This window comes from Pempheris klunzingeri, chromosome 6 (genome assembly GCF_042242105.1).
Source record: "Pempheris klunzingeri isolate RE-2024b chromosome 6, fPemKlu1.hap1, whole genome shotgun sequence".
Taxonomy (NCBI): Eukaryota; Metazoa; Chordata; class Actinopteri; order Acropomatiformes; family Pempheridae; genus Pempheris; species Pempheris klunzingeri.
The window spans coordinates 13,323,242-13,339,173 of NC_092017.1; the positions used below are offsets into that span (position 1 = coordinate 13,323,242).

Consider the following 15,932-nt stretch of genomic DNA (forward strand, 5'->3'; position numbering starts at 1 on the left):
CACACACTATTCATGCATCAATTAGTTTCCTCGTTAAACTGCCGGCACGAGTGTGTAACACAACCTCTTCATGTCACCCTTGAATAGAGAAATAAAATACTGCCTTCCCCAGAGGTACACTTCTCCTACTTCAGTCTTTCTGCGGCTCTTTTATGACCTGACTGTGTCTTTAGTGGGAGACTCGTAAAAGACTGAACTCCCACTGAGGAGCCTTTCTCTCTTACTTCCCTGCCTGGCAAATCTTTTTCCTCCTCTAATGGATTTCTGAATGGGCAATTAAAGCTAAAATCCACTCTGGTGTTTGCTAATTAGGGCTTCCTCTTTAGCTTTCATTCCACGAGTGAAATGTGAAACAAAAATCATGATTGTTGAAACCATGATTCATTAGTTTTTTGTTTTCTCTGGCATTATTTGCTCTCTAGCTGGCTTCAAGGTCTCAGCAGGAATTCCTGAAGGCCCTTTCATGTCCTGATGTGTCTGGACAGAGATGGCAACGAGAGAGAATGGAAACACTCTGATAACAGAGAACACAATGTGATGACTGTCAGTAAAGTCATGAAAAACAAGAGAGGATGGCCTTGCACAGGCAGCAATGCGCAAGGAATACTGTTTTAAGCAAAGAGAAGATAATAACAATATAGCCCCACATCAAAATCAAACCATGATAGTCTTAAAAGTCACCAGAAAACACTCAAGAAGCTGTGAAAATCAGCAGCCCCTTCTCATGTCTCCTGGCTGTGGATGAAACCCCCTCTTTAGCATCAAAGCCACATACTGTACACATATGGTGCAGCTTCTCTGGAACAAGGGGGCCCCCTGCTATGTTGCCCGCCAAAATAGTTATGCTGCATTGTCCTGTGAAACCAAATCCCTGTTTTCCTTTTTCCCAGAATCAGCCTCCTGGGTGAGTCATCAGAATGAACGTTTATCTTGAGGATTTCACCATTTGCGGAGTGTGTGAGAGTGTTTGCACGGCTGCTTAAACATATGTTTACAGGGTTTGTGCTTCACTTTCAGAGAATTCTTGTGAGCGTGACTGACTGCATATTGTTGTTATTTGGGATTTGGATTACACCTGTGACTACACCTGCGTAGACGTCACCTGTAAACACATGCAAATACGGGGAGCCAAGAGGTAAAGAAAAGGACACACATGAGGACACAGATGGAGCTTATTTACAGAGGATTTAAATATTTGCAATCAGGTTTGAAACTTCTTTTAATCAAACTGTCAGAAGTAGTGGCTCTGCACTCTTCTGTATGTTTGCCAGCTCTAGCCGACATCGCTCAGAAGTGCAAACAGAGGAATGTGAAACAAATGTGCAGCCTTTTAGGTTCACAAGTCTCTAGAAGAAAAAAGCAATGACAGGAAAGTGAAAGAATTCATCCCCAGCAGGAAATCTATGTTCCTTCAGCAGTGATCTTTTAATTTCCTCAGCAGGTCTCTGGTCAAAGCCAAAGTTATTTGGAGCACAGAGTGATTGAATCGCATTAAACTGGAACATGTCAGATCTGTATACAGCCCAGTACACCACCAGCAGCCTGTTTGTCTGCTGCACCGTCTACCTGTAGGTGCATTTTGTCAGCCTCAGACTTTCTGCGGTGACGCCAAGCATCACTTGGATGAGTCTGCCTGGGTGTGTCTTATACAGGATATGACATTCTGCCCTGTAGTTTATCACTGAGGGACTCCCTTGGGGTCAAGTACAGTAACTGCAATGAATGCAGAGATGAAGGCTGAGAGCGGATAGGCGTTGCTCTTCTCTCTAATCACTGGGTTGGGCCTGTTGGTCTGGCCATAAGCATCACCTTCCTAACAATCACTGGCACACACATACATAACACACACCTAAACAGACATAAGCATATGTATCCTTAAATGTGTAAGATGAAAGAAACAGCAGACTATATTTACAGAGGGCAAATATAGAGCAGCAGCTGATTACTGAGGACGGCTCAATCATGCAGAAAAGTTGGTTTTCTATGAAGGAAAATGAACCCAAACTTAGCATGAAATCCAATGACCTGTTTGGTTGATTTTTTATGTCGGACCAAAAACAATGATGAGGCAAGGCCATTGTGAACAGAAGGGTTAAAATGTATTGAATATGTTTTTCTACACGGTTGAAGCTGTACCATCTGTGTGTGAAGAGAATCTTTGAGACGTTCTTTAAGAGACCTTAATAAATCTTTAGTTAAATTTTTTTTCAACACGGAACACTGGAAACAACAAAGCCCTCCCTCTGAGTCAAGATCCACGTGTGATCATCCAAATCTAGAAGAAAAATATTTCTGTGGATTAAGCAACAAGGGGTCTGGGTGTGTGTCTGTAAGCAGGGGGGCGGTGCCTCACTCAGAACAGGCAAATGTATATCACGTTTAAAAACATGGAAACTTTATCCTTTCATATCAAACATTATGTGGTAGGAAAGTGAGAGATAACACATTGCACAATAATAACAGTATGATGGAAAAATATATAGGCTATAAGTCAGCCTATTTTGTTTCCTTCAGTTTGGAGAGATAGCAGAGGTGTAACGCATTCTTGCGCAGGTGCTTTGGCACGAGAAATCATCATAAAACTCAGACACATGTGCTCACACACATTTCTCTCATGCCTGTTCCCATCCTACATGTGTCTTTGATTTCTTTGGGGTTACTGAGATTCTTTGGTGCCCCCAAGTGCCACAAAAGGGCTTAACTGCCACCATAAAATATGCACAGAGTGTCTTCACATCTTGTTTTCATTTAACATGAAATGATATGAGGCGGGAACCTACTTTTCTTTGTTTCCTTTACTCTACACTTCCCTTTTGCATGCGAAGAGAGGGCATGGGGCAAGCCAGTGTGGTATCATGAGTGTTGTGCAATCTAATGCGGAGGGGGGGGGGTCACATCTGACCCGGCTGTGAGTGCTGATATTTGAAAAATAAGACACTGATTCAATTTATGATAGAAAACACATCTTGAGCTGGAGAAACTGGGTTTTAAAATGACCAAGTTTGTCATTCTTTAGCTCGCAACATGAAAAGTAGACACTTCATCAGCAGACTGTGTATTTATTGTGTTTTAATTCTTTCATTGTTTCATGGACTCCCTAGTGAGCTGCGCTCATGTAGCAGACCCACAAATTAGTTGGTATAACATATATGATCAGAGAAGGAATGCAACTTGGTCATACTACTTAACTTTGAGGTACTTTTACTTCACTTGAGTATTTCCATGTAGTGACACTTTAAACTCCTTCTTATTAACTCAGAGGTAAATACTGGACTATCTACTGACATTTTACTTTTGGTTTTTTTTACTATTTGACAACTATGGTTACTTTACAAATCCAGATTTTACATAGAGAACTCATGTTAAGCTTACATCAGTACAATCTAACATGTAACAGTATATCACAAACAAGTTTCTGCATTGACACCTCAAGTACATTTTGCTGATAACACTTTTACACAAGTAACACTTTCTATGCAGGACTTTTGCTTATCGGCTTAAATGTCTGATAAAACATTGAACAGAAATTCTTGCTTCTCTTTTCTTGTAATTTTCCTGTAATCTCTTATTTTAAATTCTACCAACCTAATTGGAAGCTGATAGCTGACGCTGTAAATACCATGATAAATCAGACTTCATGCTGAGTCCTGTGCCCTGCAGTGGGTTAGCTTTCCTGTGAGGGAGCTTGTGAATGATTTCCCCTCAGTGATTCAGAGCTGGGACAAAGTTTAAACCCCGCCCTCTCACCTCCAGCCAATCATGTTTGAATATTCAAATGAGCCACCCATAAAGATGACTTGTAGCGGCATCTGTGACAGACCATAAGAAACTTTACTCTTAACCCGCAACTCCATACCACTTTCTGAGTTTTAAAATACACGTCTGGATATACAACTTCTCCACCGACATCCAGAGAGCTTTTTTATTCAGGATATTTTGGGGGAAAACTTCTCAATAATATGGGAAAAGAAAATATCTGCTTTTTGACTGTATGGATAATTTTGGGGAACATCTTTGCAACTTTTTCTTCTGACCCTGAACCCACCACCACCAGCAGCAGCAGCAACAGCACTGCGTTTGGTAAGACGGAGCTCATAGTGAATGTATCTCGTGACAAGCTGGTAGGCAGGATTTGATTTTCATGATTCATCCGCAGCTCTAATAAAGTAAACAAGCAGGTTAGTTAATGCACACTGTTTGACCGGGAGTAACCTCGTCAAACGCCTTCAGAGCTCAGGTCTGCAGGTCCTGCATCCCATATCTCATAGCATTCATGAGAGCATGAAGAAAAGCCGCTGCAGCAGGCCTTTTGTCTGGAGGAAGAAAAGAGGAAACAGAAAACAGTAACAGTGAGGAGCAGAGTATTTTAAATTCAAATAAAATCACATACATCTCGAGGTCAAGACACTCAAACATACCAGGCTTGATTGTTTAATTAGAAAGACGTGACCTCACTTTTAATGGTATGTATCCACTTAAAACCATTTAACCTTATTTGAGATTGAAAAACTGAACTCGCTGAATGAATTAGTTTAGAGGAAGATTTTTATCAAGTTTTTTTTTTTTTAAATCAATGTAACTGAACTGAATGTGAGGAAATCCAGGCTTTAAAACAATATTTAGAGATGTGGCTCAATTTCTGCTGGTAGAAATGCAGCGGAGACAAAAGGGGGCGACACCGTCCTGCTGTATGCCCCAACTGGGCACACTGCTGAGATTAGTGGTCATTTAATGATAAAAATGATAATAATAGAGATGAGCAGCAGTGGTTCATAATATTCATTAAAATGTTGTTGTTTCCCAATGTCAGTGTGTATGCTATCTTCTGCTTGTTTTTTCTTCTTTCTTTCTTTTTATTTTTTATTTTTTATAAAACTTTATATAAAACTTTATAAAACATCTCCCTGATTGTTGTATAGATTCTCAGACTTTGAACGTGTAAAACCAATGTTAGTGTTTTTCCTGCTCAGAATCCCTCATTGTTCACGCACCCCTCTACACTTCTCTTACACCATCATAATCTAATAATCTACTGCACCCTGTTTGTGTGTGTGTTTTAACAGTAAACAGTACCGTCACTGCGACTCCCCTGCTGACCACTACTGAGTGGATCACAGACTACACTGACATCGTGTCCAAGTTCTCCCTGCGCACAGCGGACATCCCAGATGATGACATGTGCTATATTGTGGCCGGCAGGCCAGACACCATCCAAGAGTGCGAATTCAACCGGGAAACACAGAGCTTCATTGTGATACATGGCTGGACGGTATGTCACACCGAATGTATTTCATGTCATCTAGTCATCAGTACGGTTCACTGTGGGAGCACATGTTAAAATCAGAGCAGGGTCTGTTGGCATGAGTGCCTCATTTATTTGTTAAGTATCTATTTCTGAAGTGCGCACGCAGGTAATGTGCACACTTCTTTGAATGTTCTTCTGGCTCTGAGATACTGATGTAGTGAAATTATATCACAAAGACCAGCTGATATAATGCTATAAATGTTATGTTGCTTGGACATACACTGAGTCTTACCAATACTATGTTGAAATAACCAACTCTCTAAATATAAGTTCATATACACAATGTTAAGGCCAAAAAATATTAATAGATACACATTTTAGAGTGAACAGGCTGAGAGCAGTGAGTAAGTTCTGCAGACAGTCCGTGAATCTCCTCCTGTAATCTGATTTAGAGCCAGTCATGCAACAAGATTTGAACCTGATGACACCTTGGCTACTCTCCAGGACACAGAATGAGGGCCAAGGCCACAATATATCACGCTAAACTGCAGCTGACCCCAGACGTGTGTGTTTCTGTGTGTGTGTGTGTGTTAACTACAGGTAACAGGGATGTTTGAGAGCTGGGTGCCCAAGCTGGTGTCTGCTCTGTACGAACGTGTGCCCAGTGCCAATGTGATCGTGGTGGACTGGCTGACCCGCGCCAACCAACACTACCCCACCTCTGCAGCCTACACCAAACTAGTGGGCCGCGACGTTGCCAAGTTTGTTACCTGGATACAAGTGAGTAGTTTCATTGAACAGTGTCCAAGCTGGATGACAGCTGGCCAACAGCTGGATCATTTGTTTCACATCCTCTTTTTTTAACAAGTGGATTTGGCACACTGCTTTTGGATGACCAAATCATCAAAAATTATCAACGCACTCTATGTTAATCTGCCAGCAAAGAAATTATAGCAGACAGTGAATCTGGGACACGTTTGTAGCTGATGAAGTAATATTTTTGTATCCAGTGGTGCTGCTGCGGATATGTTTTCCCTACTTGTTATGATTTTAAATGCCCTATAAAGGTGTTTTATGGCTGTGTTTGTGGCTCACAGCAGCCTCTTATTACAAGGCTCAGTATTTAGTGGAGCAGTCTTTGTTTGCGACATTTCAAGGCAAAGAGGGGTGCTGGCATGAATAACTCTTTCATTTATTTGTCCTTTGTTTATGTGACCCCCGAGTTTAAAGCTAGAAAAGTTTTGGCAAAGCGTAAAATTACAAATTAATCCTTGTCTTGGATTATGTCCCAGACTGCGTTAAGACTTGAACAGAGTGCCGCAGTGCTTTGCCAGGTACATCCTGCTATTAGTTGTAATCCCTCAAACTAGTCCGCAGGATTCACTTCAAGCTGTTTTAAAGAATGTCAACATGTTCTTCTTGCTCTCATCCATCTTCTCCATTTCAGAAAGAGCTGCAGTTGCCCTGGGAGAGGATTCACCTGCTGGGTTACAGTCTGGGAGCACATGTGGCTGGAATCGCCGGAGATCTCACTGACCATAAAATCAGCAGGATCACAGGTGAGAACATTATCTCAACCAATGCATCATCATCATCTGCTTACAGTATATATATATGAACAATATAAGTATTGATATAGTTCACTGGAAAATCCCTCACTTCTTGCAGGTAGAGTCACATTTAAAATGATAAATTAGACAAATCTGCACCTTTTTCACTTATTATTATTGATTTAAGAGCAAAAAACCTTAATTATGACAATGTGGAAGCATTTTAGCTTATGTGATCAATATTTTTAATGTCTCAATTTAGTCTCTGAGACGCTGAATTTCATGCAGGCAAACACGCTATACTGTAATGCAATATATGGGCACTAGTCTCGTAAAAAAAACAACACAGAGCACCAATGAAATATAATCCGTTGGCCGTTGCATTCCAGGCCTGTATTGTATGTGTGCATGTAGCCATTCGTGCCAGTTAGCGGGTTCATTGCCCCTGTTTGTCACTGTGAGGTTTATCCAGCTTTGAAATCTCTCTGACCTGCTTAGAATAATGGTATTTTTTCTGTGATCTGAGGCAGAAGCCCATTAAGAACCCACAATCACTGCCTCACATTGTTCTGAACTTCAGGGGTTCGGCAGAGCTGCACATGGGGGGACGAGGCCAAATGAAACACACCAGCAATGTGCAGTGACATTTTGAGCAGCTATTGCTCAGATGGTGCCTATCTAGTCAAAGGCAAAACAGACAGATGTGGGATCACCACCTCGGGTCCATCTGTGCATGTGCCTGAAACACACACTCAAACATTTTAATTTCCAGGTCTTGATCCTGCTGGTCCCACCTTCGAGCACGCAGATGACCAGAACACCCTGTCCCGAGACGATGCCCAGTTTGTGGACGTCCTGCACACCAACACCAGGGGCTCCCCGGACCGCAGCATCGGCATCCAGAGACCCGTGGGCCACATCGACATTTACCCCAATGGAGGCACTTTTCAGCCGGGATGCGACATCCAGAATACATTGCTGGGGATTGCATTAGAAGGCATCAAGGGCCTCCAAAGTATGTACTCCAAATACTTCTTGTTTGGTTGTTCCTTAAAGCAGTTGATGCTTTGGGTTAGGTTTCACTTTAGTAACTGTCAGTGAGGAGCTGATGCTTCAGCTACATAACATGGATTCTTACTTGCATGTTGGCATGTATCTGCCCTTATTATGAGGCTCCAGTGCTCAGTAAGAGACTCTGTGTTTCTGAAGTGTTTTTCACAGACAATTTTTGCCCTTGGATTTATATTATGTGTTGTGGAACATTTAAAGTTATGTGTACGTGATGATAACTCCATGTTCGAGGGAAAACCTGCTACACCAGTTGCTCAGACCAGTGATACCAGTCTGTGTGCACTATATGCATTATCGTGAAAGATTTGCATCAACAATGTTGTAAATCATCAAGATAGGTTTGAAATATGTTTTCAAATATGGCTTCAGGCATAACAGACACTGCCACAGGTTTACAGTTTGTCACAGTCGTGCTCTGTTTTGTGTGGAGATGAAAGTCTTGCTTGGTGTTTTGCTCGTGCAAAATGCCATCTGGGTCAGCATTTAGTCTGACATGTCAAGAGTTATAAAAGACACACATGAGGAAGACATTATGTCTGTTGCATTACGTCATGTGAGAGAAGACACAGAGGTTTTACAGCTCCTGTATCCTGTGTGCGCTGCAGATATGGACCAGCTCGTCAAATGTTCCCATGAGCGCTCTATCCACCTGTTCATCGACTCTCTGCTGAACACCGAACGGCAGAGCATGGCCTACCGCTGCAACTCCAAAGAGGCTTTCAACAAGGGTCTGTGCCTCAGCTGCAGGAAGAACCGCTGCAACAAGATCGGCTACAACATCAACAAGGTCCGCATGACCCGCAGCACCAAGATGTTCCTCAAGACCCGTGAACTGATGCCATACAAAGGTAAACACTAAGAAATAGGACATGTAGAGGGGCATTTGTAGGCTTTGTGATGTGTGCAATGCAAGAAAAGATAGGAAACGCATTGAACTACTGTAGAAAAATGTGGCTGGGTTTATCCACTTTACTGAGGACTAGTGTGAGTTGAGTTAATTCATGCACATGCCTTGACCGGAATAATCCTCAGTGTATGAGCTACTGTTGTTTAATGTACTTAGTGTGGATGGGGCTGTTTGGAGCTGGAATGAATATTAGTGCAGTCAGTGTTAATACGAAAAGACTACACACACTTTTCTGGGAAACTCATACAGACTTACTGGCAGACATGTACAACAAGGAGGTCACATGCAGAAGAGGTCATGGGTATTTTAGTGGCTTGGGGTATGTTCAGGTAATACGACACCGCTGCATGTTATGCACTAGCAATGGAAAAGTTTAAGAATTAGAATTTGGCACGGTCAGCAGTTTGTCAGATTGTATGAAGCCTGTTTATATGTTAGAGATGCAAAAATGTGTTGAAAGATTAGCGTGTTTTATAAATAGCTACATAGTAATCAACATATATATGCGTGAATGAAACTAAATGAATTTAGCACAAATCTGTGTTTAAATGCACCACTGTGACAGTCACATGAAGACAGAGAGAGAGATCAAGGTTACATAAGGGCTATTCTAGCATTAAACTAACTTTAAGCAGTGGTGTGAGAGTTGCTGGGAACGTGTCAAGCTGTGTTGAGAGTGTCCAAAGTGTGCAGCTGGCCCTCAGTAAACTGTCTGTTTGTTCTCTCGTAGTTTTCCACTATCAAGTGAAGGTGCATTTCTTCAGCACGGACCGACTGAGCTTCACAGAGCAGCCGATGAAGATTTCTCTGTACGGAACCCTAACGGAAAAGGAGGACATTTCCTTCGTCCTGTACGTACATTTAACAGTCCAAACGTCCTGCATTTGAAATCAACAACACATAGATAGGCAGGTGGAAATACAAGAAAAAATAAACAGATGGTCAGCAACGGTGTTTCCATCTATCCTGGCTCTAAATAAAGACCAGAAAGGCTGCATGTGTCACACACATGCATGCACACACATACCACAGACGCCTTTATTGCTTTATGTCCACTCTGAGCAGCTGACCTTTGTATGTTGCCCCTGCAGGCCGGTCCTGAACGGTAACAGCACGCTGTCCTTCCTCGTCACCACCGACGTGGACATTGGAGACCTGATGTTCGTGAAACTGCTCTGGGAGAAGGACACAATCATCAGCTGGTCAGACTGGTGGGGCAGCAGCAAGTTCCACATCCGGAAACTGCGCATCAAGTCTGGGGAGCGCCAGTCCAAGTAAGTTCTTAAACTTAACCACAGCGATATGATTATGGAATAGATTCAGTGGCAGTTATGTACTATGTGTGTGTGTGTGTGTGTATGTATATATATTATATTTTAACTGTTTTTTTTCCCCTTATGTGACTCCAGGGTGATCTTCAGTGCCAAGGAAGGAGAGTTTGCCTACCTGGTCAGGGGAGGAGAAGATGCAATCTTTGTCAGGTCAAAAGAAGACAACATGAGTCGTAAAGAAAAATTGTAAGTCGAGGAGAAATACCTCTATATGGAGCCTGGAGTGTTCCACTTAAATTATTATTTATAAAAATAATGTATAGAGTAACAAATTATGAATTGTGCAAAAATTAGGAAATATTATTACTTAAAGTAACTATTTGTTACAAGGCACACTCCAGACTTCAGACATTTTCTCACATTTATTCACTAACCTTGAATGAATACAGTGATTACAGTGATAGTATTATCAGAAGTAGAAGCCCTCCTGTTCACTGCTGTCTTGTCCTCTGTCTAGGTTGCACAAGCTGAAAATGCAGGGCAGTCTTTTTGGGCAGAACGACGCTTGAAGTTGCACATGAACACACCGTCACCCATCACGCGCATCATCCATCTCTACATACATAGCCAAAGATAGACAGCACACAGCAAACGCTGGGAAAGCCTTTGCAACTAACTGGACTTGTACTGAATGCTGCGTTTTTCAGTGCCTCATGACTTCAACTCCCAGTGCAACAAACACAACCTCATTCACAGTGCTGGAAGTCTGCTCTCTCCTGTCTCTGCAAACTCTGCTGCTAAAAATGTTACAGGTTTCTTTGTGATGATGTGCTCACATTTGACAAACTTTCACTTTCAGTAGCTTTTGCTGTAAATCTTTTGTAATCATTTGTTTATGCTTTTGTAGCCGTTATGTACTGTTTTTACTAATTTTGAAGTGTGTGGAACCCCCAAACAGGTGTGTTTTCTTTGCCTATGTGAACTTGGATTATTGTAAATGTATAAATGATTCAGAGTGATAGGTATAATTTAGGCACATCTTTTGCTTTTTGTTTGTTTTACATTTTTAAAATGTGCAAAATGATAATTTTGTCCCTAAAGTTTGTCTTTACCCAACAACTAATTGCCAACAATCAACAGGGACCAAAGAACTATCTACTGAACAGAGAATCACAGCGGTCTTTGTAAATACCTTTTTTAATCAGTATTATACATATATATATATATATTTTGAATATGAGTCATGTGTTAATATCTGATCTCTTGAAGCCTTGCTTTTTCTTCGATTGCGTTTTGGTTATTGTGTCACTGGTCACTTTAAAAGGCTTTCCGTCCCCTGCAGCCATTTAGATGTTAAGGCCATTGAGATTGCGGTCCAACAGTAATATGCATTCCTCAGTTTTACTAATTTTGTCATGAAACTGAACTGAGGTTACTTTTAAAACGTTCCAGTAATGGCTAGGTGCTCCTTAATTACTTCATGAAAGGGTCAACAGTGTTTCACCTGCAACAATTTACCTCACTCAGCCTACAACATTATTATTTAATTATTATTATTAATTATTTGGAAACCTCAAATAAACACGCAGGCCTTTGTGATGGACTGGCCTACATAATAGCCATAATACATCTAAAGAATACTTCATATTGTATTTATTGAATGTACATTTATATATTTGTATATTAAGCTGTAATATATTTTTGGCAGGCTTCCATTGTCATCTGTATTTTTATAAATGAAGCGTTTAGTGACTTTATGCACGAGGCTTCGGAAAGATCGATCAAATTGGTCTCCATGCCAGCTGTTCAGTGCATTTACTTTTATGAACTGAAATGCAGTGCACTGTATAAATAAAGGGCCCGGGATGGTTTAATAAAGACATGAAAACATATATTTCAATATTTCTGACTGCTCACGTTGCTTTTAGACAATCAATTAAAAAAGACTGTGGACCTGCATTGGAAATGAACTTACTACATCATCCTCATGCAGAAACGTGTTCATTATAAACATGGCCAAGAACTTCCACATATCTCTGTGTCCAACGTCAGTGCAATCAGATACAAAACCTCTGCTTGGTGGCAGCTCAGTGGTTTTAGAAGCAGGTGAAAGTACATTTAAATGTCCTTGATGGCCGCTGGTCCCTCGGTGGGATATAATGCAGCATCCAGTTTACAGCTGCGTGATTGAAGCTGATATTGATGCTGAGGAAATAAGAATAAATGAAAAACAATAACATGACAAATCGTTTTAAACTAAATGTGCTGAATTTTCAACTATAATTCGTACAATGCCAGTTTTGGTAATCAGAATGTATTTATATGTTAATTGTTGAAAAAAATTACTCTTTGTCAATCAGCGTCTACACAAACTTATGTTTTGAACCAATCACAGTATGTAGATGTAGATTTATACAGCTCTTTGGTAACACGGGATCATGTCCCATATTTTATTCTGCTTCTAACTTCTAGCTTCTAACTAATATGTATGGAGGTGAGACATTTTATTGGTAGTATTGTAAAGTCTTCATGAGTTGAATAGAGTAGAATAGAGTAAAGACAGACCTGATTCCAGCTCCTATAAAGAGAGTTTTACAAAGCTATAAATAAGTCCTGCTCTTAAATGGTATATGCAGCATTTCAAACAAACAACACATATAAAATCACATGTAATAAAAACCACACTGAACAGCTTGACACCACCATTCAGAGTTAAAGCTACCCTGTGGAGTTTTATTCTTAACAATCACATGTTTGTTTCTCACCAGAACACAATGTACAGAATGAATTGTGAAACATGTTGAAACATCCATTTCTGTCCTCATGTCACATTTCAAAAGCCTGTTTTTAATTAATTATTCTCACTCCATGCTCACGATGGTTTGCCATCTTTTTCTCACGTAAAATATGTGTTAGTGTTAATGTTTAGCCACACTAGTGTCATGGTCCTAGGGCTGGCATTGTCAATTGGTTCCAGTATGAAATATCATGACAAAGATTGGATTGGCTGTGATTAAATTTGGTACACATCAGCCCATCAACCCTGAAGGGATAAATCTAAATGAGTTGGTATGCTAATATGCCAACAATAGCAGGGGTCCAACCAAAAAAAGCCTGGGCTGATGTTGGACCCTGACAAGCTGAGTCTGAGGTCCAAACTCTACTTTCTGCATCCACATCTGTGTGAACCCCAAAATGTATGACTGCAGGGACAATAAAAGTCTATATCTATATATCAGCCCCTTGATATGTTTAATATCACTACGTCATGGGTCTGTTCATAGCACATGCAGCAGATGGTGAGACGTGTGTGACCTTCACAGCCACACAGATGTGGAAAGTATAATTTGAGGATGAACTCCCCTAATTACAGTCTTTTGTCTGACAGGAACAGACTTTACATTTTTGCCCCCCAGGTGTCAAGGACAGAATATAAAAGAGGGATCAGACTTATCCATTCAACATCCATGTTTTCTGGGGATATTGTAGCTAGATACAATCCAATATAAGAAAACAAATTCAAAACTCATGTTTCATTTACACTTGTGCACTTTGCTGTGACCCAAAGTGTATTTTTCCAGTGTATTTTCCTCAGTTTTAAGCATTTAGATCGATACATAGATAGATTCTTTAATAATCCTTTACTGGAAATTATAGTGACACGGCAGCTTTCAAAGCAGACATACCATCACACATTTCCTCAGGTATCTTTCATACTTACTAAGTTAAAAATACAATAAATAAATAATAAATAACTGCAACAATTGTTGAACACTGCTGCTGCTGCACCGCTGATGTGCAATATATTGAAGCCGCGCATCAATTAAGCGCCACTACTGGTAGAAAGCCCCACAGTGTGTCTTCAAGTAGGTTGTTACTGATATTGTTTGGCTGAACCACATGTCCCTCATGGCTTACAACAGTCAAACACAAAGTTCATTGTAAATCAGTCTGCATCTGAAGCCACTTAAAGCTCACATCCAGCATGGTTTTAATAGAACAGGATTATAGCTGGGTGTTATCACTAAGTCAACTTTGCTAAAAATTCAAAACACATCATGCAACATTGAACCGTTTCACAATATGACTGAGAAAAAAATAATTTATATCTGATTCATCGAGTTTGTGGATTAATTTCTGTGAAAGACATTCCCACTTGGAAAGGCAGGAAAGGGAGTGAGCAACAGTTGGGTTTCAGACAAACTTAATGACCCAACCTACATGACGAGTATCCTGATGTGGCTATCCCTTTTATTTTAGACACATTTTTGACACTTGAAACGCTGATCTTACCCCAGCTGACAGCTGCTGATCAGAACCTCAAGTGATTAAATCCCTACAGAAAAGCATTCAATTAACTGAAGAACTGAAGAATTAATGATGCTTAATCACAGCTTTCAAGAAAGATCTCTCAATGACATTTCTGACACCTATATTCTTTACAAAAGAGCATTTTATGATTTTAAACTTAAACATCAGTTTATTTCCTCTGGCATAAACAACACTGTAACCTTCTTAGAGATCACTGTCACTGGCTTTATACTAACTATAGAAGCAGTAAAAGGTTTTGTTAAACTGGTGCAACCCTATAGTTAGATTTCTATAAAAACGTCCAGTAAGAAAGAACTGGGTCTAACAAATAAGTGTTAAATACAAGCTTACCAAATTGTTTAAAGCTTCTACAACATTATAGGGAGATACAATTGTGAATATTTTGTCATACTTTGATCACCGTGGAAACGTTCCCTAATGACTTTGTGTTGTTAATGCATGGGTGACTTTTAAAACCTGTCCAGTAGCACAGACGTGTCTGTCTCTAACCTGCAGCCTGACTCTGCACTGATTCACAAAAGCTTCTTAGTTTTCAGTTCAGGAATAAAGCAAGAAGAAATCTATATATTGTTTGTTTTTCTGTAAATGTTTTCCTTGATTCAACTCCTTACAGCCTTTATAAGAAATAGCTGTACAAAATACATGAAAAAATGTTGTTTTGAATCGACAAGATGTCTTGACATGTCCAGCATGTGATCATGTGGTATTCTTAGAAATAAACTTAGGAAATAAGTCTTGGAAGTGCACAAGATTCAAGACATTTTGTTGTCTCCAAACTTTTAGGAGGAGCCCGCTCTCCATCTCTGCTGGCATCAACAAATATCTGCTGTGGAGGTCTGGCATCTGTTTCACTCTGGCCTTCATCACCTCCTCATCACCACGACAGAGTATTTCCCCCTGCAGAGGATCTGTACTGCGGTAGCAGCAGAGGGAAAACAAATGCTGTCACTGCTTTTCGAGGAAAATGTTATCATGTTCATAGAAGAATGCTCACAGTGCTCATGAAGCCAGCTGGTCTGCTGTGGAAGCAAAGTCTTGTATGTTTGAATGTGTGTGTGAGAAACAGCTTTCATTACATATGTGGACCATCCTATATCATGTTTTCATGATTTTGTTTTCAGATGAGCCAAGGCTCAGAGGTTTTGCAAGGTTGCAGGTTACTTAAAATCTTTATTGGATGAACGTGAAGACCACTGGAGCCTGCTTGGCTCAAACAGAAACTCATTTCATTCCAATCAGAAGAGGCTTCAGATGCTGCCAGACTGGATGGAAGTATACGGTTGAGGTTGTCCTGTGATTTGTTCACCAGTGTTTGCAACAGGAGGCAACAATTTAAACCTACTGTATATGCAGCAACGTGCATTTATCTTTTACTATGCACTCTACAGGTCTTTGTACACAAGGAGATGGAAATCTTATTTTCCACAACATGGTTGATATTTTCAGAGCTATGCAAGAAAAAGTGCTGTATTCTTCATGTAACAAGATTTACTAATCAACAGCCATGTTAGCTTCTCTGTGAGGCTAACATGCTCACAATGACAATGCTAACATGC

The 15,932-nt window shown here is 40.4% G+C and overlaps 1 protein-coding gene across 1 annotated transcript; it reads left to right on the forward strand.

The window, feature by feature from the left end:
* Positions 1-3,830: 3,830 nt before the first annotated feature.
* Positions 3,831-11,936, forward strand: lpla (lipoprotein lipase a). The gene is made up of 10 exons (XM_070831671.1): positions 3,831-4,080; positions 5,064-5,269; positions 5,846-6,025; positions 6,693-6,804; positions 7,568-7,810; positions 8,472-8,714; positions 9,504-9,624; positions 9,865-10,047; positions 10,183-10,290; positions 10,562-11,936. Exons 1-10 carry the CDS (start codon positions 3,960-3,962, stop codon positions 10,611-10,613), a joined length of 1,569 nt encoding a protein of 522 aa, XP_070687772.1. The 5' UTR covers positions 3,831-3,959; the 3' UTR covers positions 10,614-11,936.
* Positions 11,937-15,932: the final 3,996 nt, after the last annotated feature.